Source organism: Bufo gargarizans, chromosome 1 (assembly GCF_014858855.1).
Source record: "Bufo gargarizans isolate SCDJY-AF-19 chromosome 1, ASM1485885v1, whole genome shotgun sequence".
NCBI lineage: Eukaryota > Metazoa > Chordata > Amphibia > Anura > Bufonidae > Bufo > Bufo gargarizans.
Genome location: NC_058080.1, coordinates 547,282,747 through 547,299,157, shown reverse-complemented (window position 1 = coordinate 547,299,157; position 16,411 = coordinate 547,282,747). Strand labels below are relative to the sequence as shown.

Sequence of the window (16,411 nt, the reverse complement as noted above, 5' to 3'; positions counted from 1 at the left end):
AACTTTAAATCGGGATTCCGGCGCCGCGGGGGTTAATCGCAATGGGATGTCGGCTGAAATCATTCAGCCGGCATCCAGTAACAACGCAGGGGGGGGTCAATTCAGACCTGCGGTTTTCTGCGTTTCCGGTCCATTCGGGTGTCCTGTGACCCGATGAACCGGAAAAAGACTCCGATCGGTGGCGTGATTACACACCACCAATCGCAGTGCGAATATTTGGAGAGGCGGTGCTGGCCCTGGTGCTGAACACTGCTGTCCAGGGTGCTGATTGGTGCAGGGGAGAGATGCGCGAGATTCAAACTTCCTGCGCTCCTCTCTCCCCTCCTCTTCCTGTTCTGCACGAGCACCCGGCAGCATCGTCCAGCACCAGCTCCTGTGTCCCCCTAATCGCCATCCATCACCCTCCTGCACCCATCGCCACCCAGGTAGGTTAGGGTCAGTGAGGGAGAGGCACCGTTAGGCAGGGAAAGAAGGGAAAAGTTAGTTAGGAAAAAAAAAAAATGCACTTTTATTCCAAACTTTCTTTGATTCATCTATCAGACCCCAGCCCCCCCCCCCCCCCCCCCCCACCACTTTTTTTTTTTTTTTTGCATGCGCTGACTGGTCGGCACTTTTTAGTGTCCGTCAACTGTTAGCGCCCGCCCCACCATCCCACCGCTGATCAGCGTTGTACCGCTGAGCAGCAAGTTTGAACCTTTTTTTTTCCTAACACTTGCCCTTTTTTTTTTGCCTTTTTTAGTACGCGGACACCCATTGCCCCCAAACACATGCACATATAATAAAGTTTGCCACACACGCACAAACACCCATGGCCCACCGGGTGTTCTCGGCCTAGGAGGCATACGCCCAGATTGCCTCCGACTCTGAGAGCCCCAGTGAGGATGAGGATGACCCCACATTCCTTTTATCATCCGCTTCCTCCTCATCATCATCGGATGACGATGAGCCACCAAGGCGGTGGAGACGCTGCCAGGTGGAACCAGGGCCCCACATGCTAGGGATCCTGTTGCCCACCCTAGTACGAGCCGCCCTGGGGTTCGTACTGGTTTCCCGGCCCACCAAATAAGTTCACCGGAGCCCCCTGCCGATGAACTTAGCTGGTGTCCCCCAGTGGACTTTGAGTCCGGATTTTGCTGGCAATCCTGGAATCCAGATTCCCACAGTGGGGTTTACTGAAATTGACTATTTTAGTGTTTTTTTCAGTAACCCACTGGTGAATCTGATGGTGGAGCAGACGAATCTGTACGCCCAACAGTTCGTCGCTCAAAACCCAGGCTCATTTTTGGCTAGACCCGGTGGATGGACGCCAGTCAGTGCAGCCGAGATGAGGACATTTTGGGGCCTCGTGCTGCATATGGGTCTAGTCCAAAAACCCAGTGTCAGGCAATACTGGAGTGGGGACGTCCTATACCAGACCCCACTGTACAGTATGGTGATGACACGTCCCCCGGTTTGAGGCCATCCGGAAATGCCTGCTTATTCCGATAATGCAGCATGTCCACCCCGAGGTGATCCTGCCTATGACCGGTCATCGATCACTTTGGGGCCAAATTCATGGAGGCCAACGTACCTGGAAGGGAGGTCGCGGTTGATGAGTCTCTCGTTGCGTTCAAGGGGAGACTCAGTTTCCGCCAATATATTCCCACAAAGCGGGCGAGGTATGGCGTGAAGCTATACAAAATTTGTGAGAGTACCTCAGGGTACACTTACAAATTCCGTGTGTACGAGGGGCGAGATTCCCGTATTCAACCCCCAGAATGTCCCCCCACTCTGGGTGTAAGCGGGAAACTCGTGTGGAACCTTATGTACCCACTGCTGGATAACGGTTATCACTTGTATGTGGATAACTTTTATACCAGCATTCCCTTGTTCAGGTCCCTTGCCGCCAGATCCACGTTCGCTTGTGGGACCGTGCAGAAAAATCAACGCGGCCTCCCTGCCTACCCCCTCCAGGTACCTATCCCCAGGGGTGAGACCCGTGCACTTACCAGTGGAAACCTGTTGCTGGTCAGGTATAAGGACAAGAGGGATGTCCTTATGCTGTCCACAATCCACGGTAACAGCACCACCCCAGTCTCTGTGCGAGGTACCACGGCAACGGTCCTCAAGCCCGATTGTATCATCGACTACAATCGGTATATGGGAGGAGTTGATCTCTCTGATCAAGTCCTCAAGCCATATAACGCCATGCGCAAAACCCGGGCATGGTACAAAAAAGTTGCGGTTTACTTGGTACAGGTTGCCATGTACAACTCTTTTGTACTATCCCGAAGCGCTGGCAGCACAGGGACATTCCTCCAGTTCTATGAGGCAGTCCTCAAGGCCCTGATCTTTTTGGACCGGGAAAGAGCAGGCCGGAGTACCTCGGGAACTAGAGGCGCCCGGATCGTCCCTGGCCAACACTTTCCAGGTGTGGTCCCCCATACTGGAAAGAATGGACGAACCCCAAAAAAGTGCAGAGTGTGTCGCAGGAGGGGGATACAGAAGGACACCACCACTCAGTGCGACACGTGCCCCGATCATCCGGGCCTCTGCGTTATCGATTGCTTCAGGGAGTATCACACTTCCATGGAGTACTAAATTTTTATAATCCCCAACAGTCCACTAGAGAACATAAAAAACTATGGCTCTCAGACTTTGGAGACACGGAAACAATTTTTTTTCCCCAAAAAAATATTAGTTTTAGTGCAGGCATCCTCAAACTGCGGCCCTCCAGATGTTGTAAAACTATAACTCCCAGCATGGGCATCGTCGCGTGCGTAAAAGTCGTCGCTATAAAAATAACTTTTGACCAAATGCCTCGGATGAACGGTGTTAAAAATATAAAATAAAAACGGTGCCAAAACACCAATTTTTGCGAAATTTCCATTTGAATCCTTTTTGCCGGTAATAAAGCAAGGGTTAACAGCCAAACAAAACTCAATATTTATGGCCCTGATTCTGTAGTTTGCAGAAACACCCCATATGTGGTCGTAAATGGTTATATAGCCGCACGGCAGGGCATAGAACAAAGGGCACTCCATACGGTTTCTGGAAGACAGATTTTGATGGGCAGTTTTTTTTTGACACCATGTCCCATTAGAAGCCCCCCCTGATGTAGCCTAGACTAGAAACTCCAAAAAAGTGACCCCATCTAAGAAACTACACCTCTCAAGGTATTCAAAAGTTACTTCCACAAAACTAAATAACGAATGTAGAAACAATTTTAGAATTACATTTTTTTGTTACATTGCCTCAAAAAAGAGTAATATAGAGCAACCAAAAATCATATTTACCCCTTAAATAGTCCCAAAACAACAACCACCTTATCCCGTAGTTTCCTAGATGGGGTCACTTTTATGGAGTTTCTACTCTAGGGGTGCATCAGGGGGCTTGAAAGGGTACATGGTGTAAATAAACCAGTCCAGCAAAATCTGCCTTCCAAAAACCATATGCCGTTCCTCTTCTTCTATGTCCTGCCGTTTAGCCAAATAGTAGTTTACGACCACATATGGGGTGTTTCTGCAAACTACAGAATCAGGGCAACCCATTTTTTCCAGTAATAAAGTAAGGGTTAAAATGGAAATTTTTCAAAAAAATAAAAATTTAAAAATTGTTTCCCCATCTGCCATTAACTCTTGTTGAACACCTAAAGGGTTAACAAAGTTTGTAAACCCAGTTTTGAATACCTTGAGGGGTTTACTTTCTTAGATGGAGTCACTTTTTTGAAATTTCTATTCTAGGGGTGCAACAGGGGGCTTGAAATGGGACATAGTATAAACAAAACCAGTCCTGCAAAATCTGCCTTCCAAAACCCATATGGTGTTCCCCTCCTTCTATGTGCTCCCGTTCGGCTAAATAGTAGTTTACGATCACATATGGGGTGTTTCTGCAAACTACAGAACCAGGGCAACCCATTTTGAGTTTTGTTTGGCAGTTAACCCTTGTTTTACTCCTGGAAAAAAATTGATTATATTGGACAATTTTCCCAAAAATAGAAATTTCGAAATTGTTTCTCAATCTGCCATTAACTCTTGTGGAAGACCTAAAGGGTTAATAAAGTTTTAAAAAACAGTTTTGAATACCTTGAGGGGTGTAGTTTCTAGAATGGGAGGTTTTGGGAGGTTTCTATTATCTAAGCCTCACAATATGACTTCAAACCTGAACTGGTCCATAAAAAGTGGGATTTTGAAGATTTCTGAAAAATTTCAAAATTTGCTTCTAAACTTCTAAGCCTTGTAACATCCCCAAAAAATAAAATATCATTCCCAAAATGCTACAAACATGAAGTAGACATATGGGGAATGTAAAATCATCACAATTTTTGGGGGTATTACAGAAGTATAGAAACTGAAACTTTGAAATTTGCTAATTTTTCAAAATGTTTGGAAACAATTGTATTTTTTTATGCAAAAGAATTAACTTTTTTTGACCCAATTTTAGCTGTGTCATGTAGTACAATTTGTGACGAAAAAACAATCTCAGAACGGCCTGGGTAAGTCAAAGCGTTTTAAAGTTATGAGCACTTAAAGTGACACTGGTCAGATTTGCAAAAAATAGGGCTGAGTCCTTAAGGGGTTAATATCCCTCTGATTTATCTGTAGGGAGAGTAATACTTTGGACGATAACTTGTATACCTTTTTGTTCATGGTTTTAACCTTTTTGTAAATTGGGGACAGCTTGATGCTAACGTCTGTAAAGCGCTGAGTAATATAACAACGCTATATAAGTGCATAAAATATATAAACAATAAATTAATTAAAAGTAAAGATTTATGTTAATTCATCTGATGTTATCAATATGGGGTGGGTTCAGGAGTTACTGTAAGCCTGCTGCATACATGACTGTGTTGACTGCGTTACAGTGCCCTTGCACGTGTTACGCAACAAAATCTGCAGCTGCAGATTGCATACGGCCGTATTGCGGGCCGCATACGGCGGGTCCGCAATACACAGGCACTGGCGGTGTGCACCCCGCATCACGGATGCGAACCCATTCACTTGAATGGGTCCGTAATCCGGGAGATGCGGTGCAGAATGGAAGCACAGATCGGAAGCCCACGGAAGCACTACGGAGTGCTTCAGTGGTGTTTCTGTCCATGTCTCCACTCTGTCCATGTCTCCAAATATAAAGTCAGTTGAAAAGTTACATAATAAAAATATTTGAAAACCTTTTCCTAATGTCAAAGATAAGAAAATTAAAAAGATAAACATAATTAGTACTGGACCATACAAAAATGTCCAGAATATTGTGTTATCATTTACAGTGTACACTATAAAAATGCCAGAATTCTTATTTTTGGTTAACAAACCTCCAAAACGATAAATATAACTTTTAATTTTTAAAAGTAGAAAAACATAAAAACAATATATTTGGTATCACTTTAATCATAATGACCCACCCCCCCCAAAAAAAACTTTAAGCTGTACTTTTTTACAGCTTGGTGGCTCAGTGATTAGCACACTGGGGTCCTAGATTCAAATTCAACCAAAGGCAACATCTGCATTGAGTTTGTATGTTCTCCCCATGTTTGCATGGGTTTCCTCCAGTTTTCTCTCACACTCCAAAGACAGAATGAGAGCGAACTTAGATTGGGAGCTCCATTCAGGGACAGGGGAATATGTCAGTGCTATGTAAGTGAGTAAAATGTATAAATTCTAAATACATTATTTAAACCTTTTCGATGGTTCTGTTAAAAATGACAACTCATCTTGTAAAAAAAAGCCCTCATCCAGCTATGTTGATGTAAAGTACTGCTTTTATAAAGTAAAACATTTGCATTGTCCTTAAGGGGTTAAGTTTTCTTATGATCTTTGGCTCCAGTATTTTTGGATGATTTATTTATTGTAGGCAGCATGATCCAGTTTTTGTTCTGCTAATATGACCCAGTAGAAATATCGGACCTTTTGATTTGTTTACTAAAAGGCACAACAAGGAGATAATAACAGTAGTGCAGTGATTTACATTGTTTATTTAACAATACAAAAGTGTCAGTGAAAATCTAATTTTTTTTTTTTTTCACAATTTCTTTTTTCCTCCTTTATCTTTTTATACAATATGGTTACAGAGTATCTTCTGGTTCTGTATTAATAGCCCTTAAAAACTGCCTTTTCCAAGGCATCCAACTCCCCTGAGTACTGCACATGAGATGGGTAGTTAGTACAGTCATAGCGTCCACTTGTTCTGACATATTTAAGGAATTCTGGAACCCCAGGATACACCACGTTGTCTGCTAGTAACACAGATCCCTTCTTGAGTAAGCCACATTCCTGTAGCATATGAAGAATAAACCACAATTAAATACTCATAAATACTGCAAAATGATCAAGTGCAGTAAAGTCCAAAGTCATGACAAGTAACAGGTTGAATGCCAAGTTATATCAAAAGGGTAATATGGACTACAGATAATGATGACCTATGCGGAGCATAAGTTATTAATATCATATCCGCAGGGTTCCGACTCGCCTATCAGCTGTTTGACGAGGCAGCAGCTCTTGTGCAAGTGTTGCATCCTCTTCAATGTTTGCATTCCATCTACATTGTAGTGTTAAACCTTAATGGGGATGCATGCGCAAGCTCCAAGGCCCCTTCAAACATATGATCGGTTGGGGTGCCGGGAGTTGGACTCTCACCAATCTGATATTGACTACCTATGCTGAGACAACCCCTTTAAAGGGGTTATCCAATCTTAAACAATGGGGGCATATAACTAGGATATGCCCCCATTGTCTGATAGGTGCGGGTCCCACCTCTGTGACCCGCACCTACAAGGAGAACGGGGCAGAGAAAGTTGAGGAGGGTGCACTGTGCATGTGCAGCCGCCCTCCTTTCATTTCTATGGAGCAGCTGAAAAGAGCCGAGCTCTTTCCGTCTGCCCCATAGAAATGAATGGGAGCGGTGGCCGCGCATGCACGGTGCGCTCCCATTCACTTCAATGGGAGAGGCGGAGAGCCTGCGCCTGGTGGTGGATGGACCCCGGGAAACCCAAGGTCCTCCTGCCACAACTCTCCCCAGCTCCGTTCTCCTTGTAGGTGCGGGTCCCAGAGATGGGACCCGCACCTATCAGACAATGGGGGAATATCCTAGCGATATGCCCCCATTGTCTAAGATGGGATAACCCCCTTTAAGCTTCTACACTTTTTTGGAATCGTTGCAAAGTCACCCGAGGAAAACTTACAACTACCGCAGCTTGGATGTGAGTTAATATTGCCATATAGCCCTAGTCGTAATTTGATGATTCCAATAAAAAAAATTACACATTCTGTAATAACAAGTGTAGCTGTAAAGAAATTCACAAATGCCATATTGTAACAATTAAAATGCCCAAGCAGTGACAATCTGTCATGGATGGTATTGGACAATATATAAATGCAGTGACTAATAACATGTAGATAATGGATAAGTTAAAGGGTGGTTGACATGAAAAATTTAAAATAACATCATTACAAATTATTAAAAAAAATGTAAAACATAAAAACATGATTTAAACAATAGGTCATTTTGATGATACATTCTCTTTAAATAAATGTTTGTGACCTTTTAGCTAGAAAAACCGTTAACCCTTTGTGACAGAATGGCTCAATATTTTTAATAAAGACTAATTTAAATATTTATTTTTAGCCCAAAATTAGTAGCATGCAATCATAAAAAAAATTGTCCCCAATGGTATACATAGCCTTCAAGTTAATTTATATTTGTGCTTCTGAAATAAAATATCATCTTATTTATCCTTTGTAGTGGGCACCATACATATATATATATATATATATATATATATATATGGTCAAAATTGCTATTTTTGGTCATCAAAAAATTGAATAAAAAAATGATCAAATGGTCGCATTTGTTCCAAAATGGTGTGGTATATTTATATATACACTCACCTAAAGAATTATTAGGAACACCATACTAATACGGTGTTGGACCCCCTTTTGCCTTCAGAACTTCCTTAAGTCTACGTGGCATTGATTCAAAAAGGTGCTGATAGCATTCTTTAGAAATGTTGGCCCATATTGATAGGATAGCATCTTGCAGTTGATGGAGATTTGAGGGATGCACATCCAGGGCACGAAGCTCCCGTTCCACCACATCCCAAAGATGCTCTATTGGGTTGAGATCTGGTGACTGTGGGGGCCAATTTAGTACAGTGAACTCATTGTCATGTTCAAGAAACCAATTTGAAATGATTCGAGCTTTGTGACATGGTGCATTATCCTGCTGGAAGTAGCCATCAGAGGATGGGTACATGATGGTCATGAGAGATGGCCAAATTCGGACTCTACCATTTGAATGTCTCAACAGAAATTGAGACTCATCAGACCAGGCAACATTTTTCCAGTCTTCAACAGTCCAATTTTGGTGAGCTTGTGCAAATTGTAGTCTCTTTTTCCTATTTGTAGTGGAGATAAGTGGTACCCGGTGGGGGCTTCTGCTGTTGTAGCCCATCCGCCTCAAGGTTGTGCGTGTTGTGGCTTCACAAATGCTTTGCTGCATACCTTGGTTGTAACGAGTGGTTATTTCAGTCAACGTTGCTCTTCTATCAGCTTGAATCAGTCGGCCCATTCTCCTCTGACCTCTAGCATCAACAAGGCATTTTCGCCCACAGGACTGCCGCATACTGGATGTTTTTCCCTTTTCACACCATTCTTTGTAAACCCTAGAAATGGTTGTGCGTGAAAATCCCAGTAACTGAGCAGATTGTGAAATACTCAGACCGGCCCGTCTGGCACCAACAACCATGCCACGCTCAAAATTGCTTAAATCACCTTTCTTTCCAATTCTGACATTCAGTTTGGAGTTCAGGAGATTGTCTTGACCAGGACCACAACCCTACATGCGTTGAAGCAACTGCCATGTGATTGGTTGACTAGATAATCGCATTAATGAGAAATAGAACAGGTGTTCCTAATAATTCTTTAGGTGAGTGTATATATATATATATAGAGAGAGAGAGAGAGAAGCTTTCCCCACACAAGATGAATCCTCACACAGCTCTGTGAGCAGAAAATAATAAAAATAAAATAAAATAAAAAATAATCAGTGTCGGAATATGGTGACACACTGCTACGTATTTTTTAAAATAGGTTTTTAGTTTTTTTTTTAAGTAGTGAAGACTGTATAAATGTCATATTGTACATAGACACAGAAGAGTTAACATGTCATTTTTATCATGCAGTAAAACGTCTAAAAATTATTGTTTATTTAACACTGTCATCCCAAAATTAGATTAGACCCTATAAGGGTGTCATTAAAAATAAAACTTGTCACACCAAAAATCAAGCCTTTATATAGCCACGTTGATGGAAAAATGTGGGACCAGTGTTGTTGGTCTCCCTTTTTTGCTAAGACATCAAAGTCTGGAGTTAGCTTTGTTGTTGCAATTCGCAGAATAGATACTGTGCCAGTATATAGGGCCCCCATAATGTGCCAGTATATAGGGTTCCCATAGTGCCCCCCATAATGTGCCAGTATATAGGGCCCCCATAGTGCTTCCCCTCTTCTCTATAGTGCCCCCCATATTGTGCCAGTATATAGGGCCCCCATAGTGCTTCCCCTCTTCTTCATAGTGGCCCCCATAGTGCTTCCCCCTCTTAGCCATAGTACCCCCCATATTTTGGCAGTATACTGGGTCCCCATAGTTCTTCCCCTCTTCTTCATAGTGCCCCCCATAGTGCTTCCCCTTTTCTCCATAGTACCAATCCATATTGTGCCAGTATATAGGGCCCCCATAGTGCTACCCCTCTTCTCCATAGTGGCCCCCATAGTGCTTGCCCCTCTTAGGTATAGTGCCCCCCATATTTTGGCAGTATACTGGGTCCCCATAGTGCTTCCCCTCTTCTCAATAGTGGCCCCCCATAGTGCTTCCCCTCTTTTCCATAGTACCAATCCATATTGTGCCAGTATATAGGGCCCCCACCCCCCTTCTTGCCACAGTATACTATAAATAACAAAAACAATAAACACATATACTTACCTTATGCTGCTGTCAGTGATGCAATGCAGGCCTCTTCCAGCCTGGGTACCGCTCTGTACGGCTCAGGAGACGCGATGACGCCATTGCGCTGCCTGCAACGGCCTCTGATAGGCTACAGGCCTACTGCCTGTAGCCTATCAGAGGAACGGGCAAGGGAGACGCCTCCCCCCTGCTCCTCCACACCATTCATCTGTTTCGCTGTCCTGAGTACGCCGATATAGATGAATATGGAGATGATCGCATCCACAATGGAAGCGCTCATCTCCACTACTGCTAACTCCAGACAGCTCTGCGGGCCAGATAAAAAAGTTCTGCCGGGCCATAGTTTGCGCTGCATTGTACTAGGTTGTGTTAAAAGTGTTTAGTGCATGCTTCGTTTGGTGGTAAAAGCAGAATTGCGTTATGGATTCCGTTACCACGGACCATAACTTAATTCTATGATGGAATGCATAACGGAATGCCTTTAGAGGGATTCCGTTATTTATTCTGTCATAATAGAAGTCTATGGCATGCATAACGGAAATGTGACGGATCAGTTTTGCAGCCCGTAGACTTCTATTATGACAGAATGAATAACAGAATCCCTCTAAAGGCATTCCGTTATGCATTCCATCATAGAATTAAGTTATGGTCCGTGGTAACGGAATCCATAACGCAATTCTGCTTTTACTACCAAATGAAGCTTGAACAAATTTAAAAATATGAAATTTGCTCATTTCTAGTTGTGATCTTCTGCTGTCTCTATTTATATAGTATGCATTATATTCCACACAGACAGTGTTTTTTTGCACTAAGAACTTTAACTTAAATATTATTTGTTATTGATCACTGCATTTTACATGCTAATCTGCTAATTTATATGAAATCATTATTATAAGGCTACATGCACACGACCGTGCCATTTTTTGCGGCCCGCAAACTGCGGATCCTCAAAAAACGGAAGCCCATTTGTAGACATGCCTATTCTTGTCCACAAAACAGACAAGAATAAGACATGCTATATTTTTTTTGCGGGGCCTCGGAACGGAGCAACGGATGCGGACAACACACGAGTGCTGTTAGCATCTTTCGCGGCCCCATTGAAGTGAATAGGTCCACACCCGAGCCACAAAAACTGCGGCTGGGATGGGGACCCGAAAAAACGGTTGTGTGCATGAGGCCTAAGTGTTACCATATGGTGTTTGTGGATTTATGTACCATTAGACCCCTTTCATATTTTTGTTTCCATTTGAGGTCCATTAAAAAAAATCTGTAAGTGTCTGATCCATGAAGATGCCATTGGTGTTCTGTCCGTGTTTTTCACAGACCCATAGACTATCATGGGCGTGCAAGTAAACAAAAAAAAAGATATGTGAACAGACACATTAAAACGAATGGGTATGTATGGACAGTACATGTCAGTGAAAAATGGAAATGTGAACGAGGCCTACCACTTATGTATTTGCCACATGGAAAGTGTAATTAGGGTGATGTCCTCCTTGTTATGCTGCCTTTTCTTCATTGTGGGTTTCAGTTTAACCTGATATTTATACTTCAATAAAGATTCCATTTTTATATTCAAGATATTTAGCAGTTTTACCCATTTTTTGTAGAAAGTCGTTAGGAATGCTTTCTGTCCTGTCTCATACCTAGTAAATGAAATAGCTAATATTCTTCAATTGCTACAAATCATCACTCACCTCCAGTAACTTAGTGTCATCTGTATAAAAGTTTTTGAAATGGTCAATGAATACGAAGTCCACCTGACCCACGCCATACTTTGTTTTTAGACTTGGGATGATTGTCTCTGTGGAGCCCTCCAGAATCTCTACCTGGGCAGTCAAGATATTTCATTACTTTCAGTGAGGCTTTATATGTACAGTACAGCTTTTTACCACAATTAATATATAAAATTCTACCACACACTCATCTAGTCTAGAATGACAACCTAATAAGCAGACAAACAAAAAAAATGTAATCAGTACAGTACAGTAAGTTTCCAGCAAATAGTTTGGAGGTGCTGGTCTAACTCTTTTGCATTGATCGTTTCCACAAAGAAGGCTGCACATAACGTGATATGCAGTGCTGATTTTAAATCTACAGTATGTCGAGTCATTCTTAATCTGCCGCCAAATCCATACAGTTTGGTGTGGGTTTTGCCCCTGGATTTTAGCTAGATAAGATGCAGATTTTCCACTGTGGAAGTGGAACATCCACTATGGACCTGCCGTGTGTGGTGAATCACCCCAATTTACAACAACTGCACTCACAATGGATATTCCATCTATCTGCCTACTTTGGTAGTTTCTGCAGAAATAGATATGCAGGAATCCAAAGGTTCAGGTATATAATATATACATTTATTATAACATAACCTAACTAGATGTTAGCTCTTGTAATTCTGACAGAAAACGACAGGGTTTTTGTAAGTCAATTGGCTTATTTTAAATTACAGTATATTCCTCTATTCAGCTGGCAGTTACAATCTGGCGGTATGCTTAGCACAGTTCTAATTGTCACTTTCTATTGCAACTAGTTATACTCATAAATTATTCAAAAAATATTGGCTGCATGTTAGAAACATACAAACAGTGGAGTCAGTATCACCACCAGAGCACATATGCAGGAGGCAGATGTCCAATGGAAAGAGTAAAAGTTCTCATTCCTTCTCTTCCTGTCTAGTTTAACTCAGCAACTAGACATACAGTAAAAAAAAAAAAAACATATACAAACGTATGCAATTTTGTGGCTATCCTTTTTTTATGTATACGTTTCAATGTTTTTGTCCATTTTTTAACAAAAAACATATATGATTTTTAAATTAAGATTTGAAGCATATCAAAGGAAATAAGAAGTATCTGGACAAAAACAAATAAGTTTAACGTATGGAAACGTACTGCTTTACGTTTCCATACGTCTCACATTCACTGCAATGTAAAAATGAGTATACATTTCTATATGCTTTATACTTTTTTTTGCAGGACACAAAAGTGAGTTATGCTATTATTCTGTCCTGCAAAAAAAAAAGTACAGAAAACATAAACAGTGACAAACAGAGTCAAAAGTATGCATGTTTAAATTACATTTGCCCAATCATAGTCTATGGATAAAGCAAGATGTGAACAGCCCCTTATTCAGTTTTTGTCAGGTTTAGGCAGGACACACACATGTAGTTTTTGAGGCAAAGCCATAATGTATCCAGCAGGAAGAAAGGATTCATCCTTCTTGGAACCACTCTTAGTTAAAAGTCTATGTTCACCTTTGGAGACAATTTTTGTTTATATGATTGCATTTTACTCATTTTTGGCTAAAAATCATATTTCAATTGGCCTTTATAAAAAAAATATTGAGCTGTTCTGTCACAAAGGGTTAAATGTTTTTCTAAAAGTGTGACTAGCACTTTCACTTTGTGTCAGTCATCTAATAAACCTTACCTCTAAACTACTAAGAGGTTATAAACACTTATTTAAGCCACATTCTTATCAGTAAGATAAGAACTGAGCTATAACGAGTCAGAGATCACAGCTAAGGAGAGGAAGATGGAAAAGAGAGAAAATCCAGAGGCTGCTACTAGAGCATTTCAGCTCTGTACTGAATAAAGGACTCCATATTTTTAATAAAGACTAATTGAAAATATAGATTTTTAGCTCAAAATGAGTACAATACAATAATAAAAATAAATTGACACCAAAAGGTGTACATAGCCTTTAAATGCTACAAAAACTGCATGCTTGATTCCAGCACTACACTGCTCTTTTCTGTCTAAAATGTAGCATGCTGCATTTGTTTGTTTTTTGCTGTTAAAGGGAACCTGTCACCATGAAAATACAATGTAAGCTATAGGCAGCATGTTATAGAGCAGGAGAAGCTGAGCAGACTGATATATAGTTTTATAGGAAAAGATTCAGTAAAATGTGTAATTTATTCATTTAAATTCCTGCTCTTTCTGTACTTTGGAGTGAAGAAGGTGGTCCTACCAGTCAATGACAGCTATGTCTGTATACACAGTGATAGAGGGAAATCTGAAATCACTGATAGGGCCGCCGCCTTGACTGTAAAGCACAGAATGACCCCCAATGTTAATAAGACCCCCAATCAGACCTCAGCTCAGACCCCAATGTGAATGACCCCCAATTAGACCTCAGATAAGAGCCCCATGCCTCTCATCAGCCCCATTAGCCTGATTTCAGCCCCCAGTAGCCTCATATCAGCCCCGACTAGCCTCATTTCAGCCCCCAGTAGCCTCATATCAGCCCCCAGTAGCCTCACTTCATCCCCCAGCAGCGTGTAGCCCCCATCAGCCTCATATGGGTTAAAATAAAATAAAAACACTTACCTCTCCTGCTCCGGACACCGCTGCGCCTTTCCTCCAGCGCGCTCTGTCTTCTGGCTGTGCTGTGAAGACTTGCGCGCAGCATGAGATCACAGAGCGCAGCCACTCTGTGCGCAGCCTTCACAGCCCACAGCTGAGGACCAGGAAGCTGGGAGTACAGAGCCTTCACCTCTTCCCGGTACTCCAGTACTAATGAGCGCTTCCATAATGGAAGCGCTTATTAGTATTCTCCCCATAAGACGCAGGGGCATTTTTCCCCCACTTTTGGGGGGAAGGAAAGGCATCTTATGGGGCATAAAATATGGTATATATCAGTCTGCTCAGAGCCTCCTGCTCTATAATATGCTGCCTGCTGCTCAAACACCATGTTAAACATGACAGGTTCCCTTTAAAAATGAAACTAAAAAGAAACTTAATAATTCAATGGGATCTGTGAGGCTGGGTTTACATGCTCCTGCTGCTGCATGTGGCCGAAACCCCATCCTCCTGCGGCAACAAATGGGTTCACGAATTTGCAGGTATTACCTTGGTGATATTCACAAAATCATGCTGCAATTGGCCACAGGAAGGGGGTTAGGTTTTAGCCACATGGAGCAAATAGCATGTGTAATCCCAGCCTTAAAGGGAACCTGTCACCTCTACTATGCTACCCTCACTGAGCGTTTCTAAATGTTCATTGTGTTACCCTAAACATATAAATTACACTTTTATTTAATTTGCAGACAAATTCAATAAGTACTATGCATTTTTGTACTTCCCGCCTTTTTTGCAAATTAACATAAAAGTCATATCTTAGGCTACTTTCACACTAGCGTTCGGGTTTCCGTTCGTGAGCTCCGTTTGAAGGAGCTCACGAGCGGACCCGAACGCAGCCGTCCAGCCCTGATGCAGTCTGAATGGAGGCGGATCCGCTCAGACTGCATCAGTCTGGCGGCGTTCAGCCTCCGCTCCGCTCGCCTCCGCACGGACAGGCGGACACCTGAACGCTGCTTGCAGCGTTCGGGTGTCCGCCTGGCCGTTCGGAGGCGTGCGGATCCGTGCGGATCCGTCCAGACTTTCAATGTAAGTCAATGGGGACGGATCCGTTTGAAGATGCCACAATGTGGCTCAATCTTCAAGCGGATCCGTCCCCCATTGACTTTACATTGAAAGTCTGGACGGATCCGTCCCAGGCTATTTTCACACTTAGCTTTTTTTTTGCTAATATAATGCAGACGGATCCGTTCTGAACGGAGCCTCCGTCTGCATTATTATGAGCGGATCCGTTCAGAACGGATCCGCCCGAACGCTAGTGTGAAAGTAGCCTAACTTGTGTGACCAGAGAAGAGTCATATTTTCAAGCTCTGACTCATCTCAGGTTAATTTGCATATGGATCAAATCAGTTTTTTTACACAATAAAAGCACACAGAGCTATGGGGACTGGGTATTGCAGATGTGCTAGCGGCCATCTAGCAGCCCATGTCCTCAGCTCTATACCCCAAATCCAGGTGACAGGTTCCCTTTAAGATTCCCTGCAGAAAGATCATCATATGACATAATAAGAACCTTATCTTGAACGCCAGCAAACTCTATCATCTGCTTGGCAACGGCAGCATGCTCTGGTTGCATCTCCACAGTAAGCAGACGACCGCCCTGCTTCAGTAGCCGAGCCATCCGGGTGGCAGAATACCCACAATATGTGCCAAGTTCCAGAACCGTGGTTGGATTTGTCTCTTTGAACACTTTATCCAGAATCAGGCCTGAAATACATGTTTGATATAAGTAATGGGTCAATTGACATCAGATTATAAGATTATTTGTGGCAAAATAAGAAGGAAAAAACTAGCTCAAAATTGTAAATAATAAAATGTTAAGGAGCAGTATAAACCTCTTTAAAGGGAACCTGTCAACATGAAAATAAAGTGTAATTTGCAGGCAGCATGTTACAGAGCGGAAGGAGCTGAGCAGACCGATATATAGTTTTATGGAAAAAGATTCAGTAAAACCTGTCATTTATACATTTATATCTCTGCCTATTCTGGGCTTTGAAGTCAAGGAGAAGACCCTACCAGTGACTGACCGCCTCCCCTCTATGACTGTGTATACAGAGATAGCTGTCAATCATTGATAGAATCACCTCCTTAACTTCAAAGACCAGAATGAGCAG

General features: G+C 42.3%; 1 protein-coding gene across 2 annotated transcripts in view; it reads right to left on the bottom strand.

Annotated features, from left to right (window-relative positions):
- Window positions 1-5,936: 5,936 nt before the first annotated feature.
- Window positions 5,937-16,411, bottom strand: part of LOC122924472 (catechol O-methyltransferase-like) — a 40,082-nt gene continuing 29,607 nt past the window's right edge. For both annotated transcript variants that reach the window (XM_044275579.1, XM_044275580.1), the window contains exons 3-5: window positions 15,811-16,004; window positions 11,632-11,763; window positions 5,937-6,248 (exon numbers count right to left, since the gene is read on the bottom strand). In XM_044275579.1, the coding sequence (XP_044131514.1) occupies window positions 6,066-6,248; window positions 11,632-11,763; window positions 15,811-16,004 (509 nt within the window). In that variant the 3' untranslated portion in view covers window positions 5,937-6,065. The remainder of the gene's footprint in view (window positions 6,249-11,631; window positions 11,764-15,810; window positions 16,005-16,411) is intronic.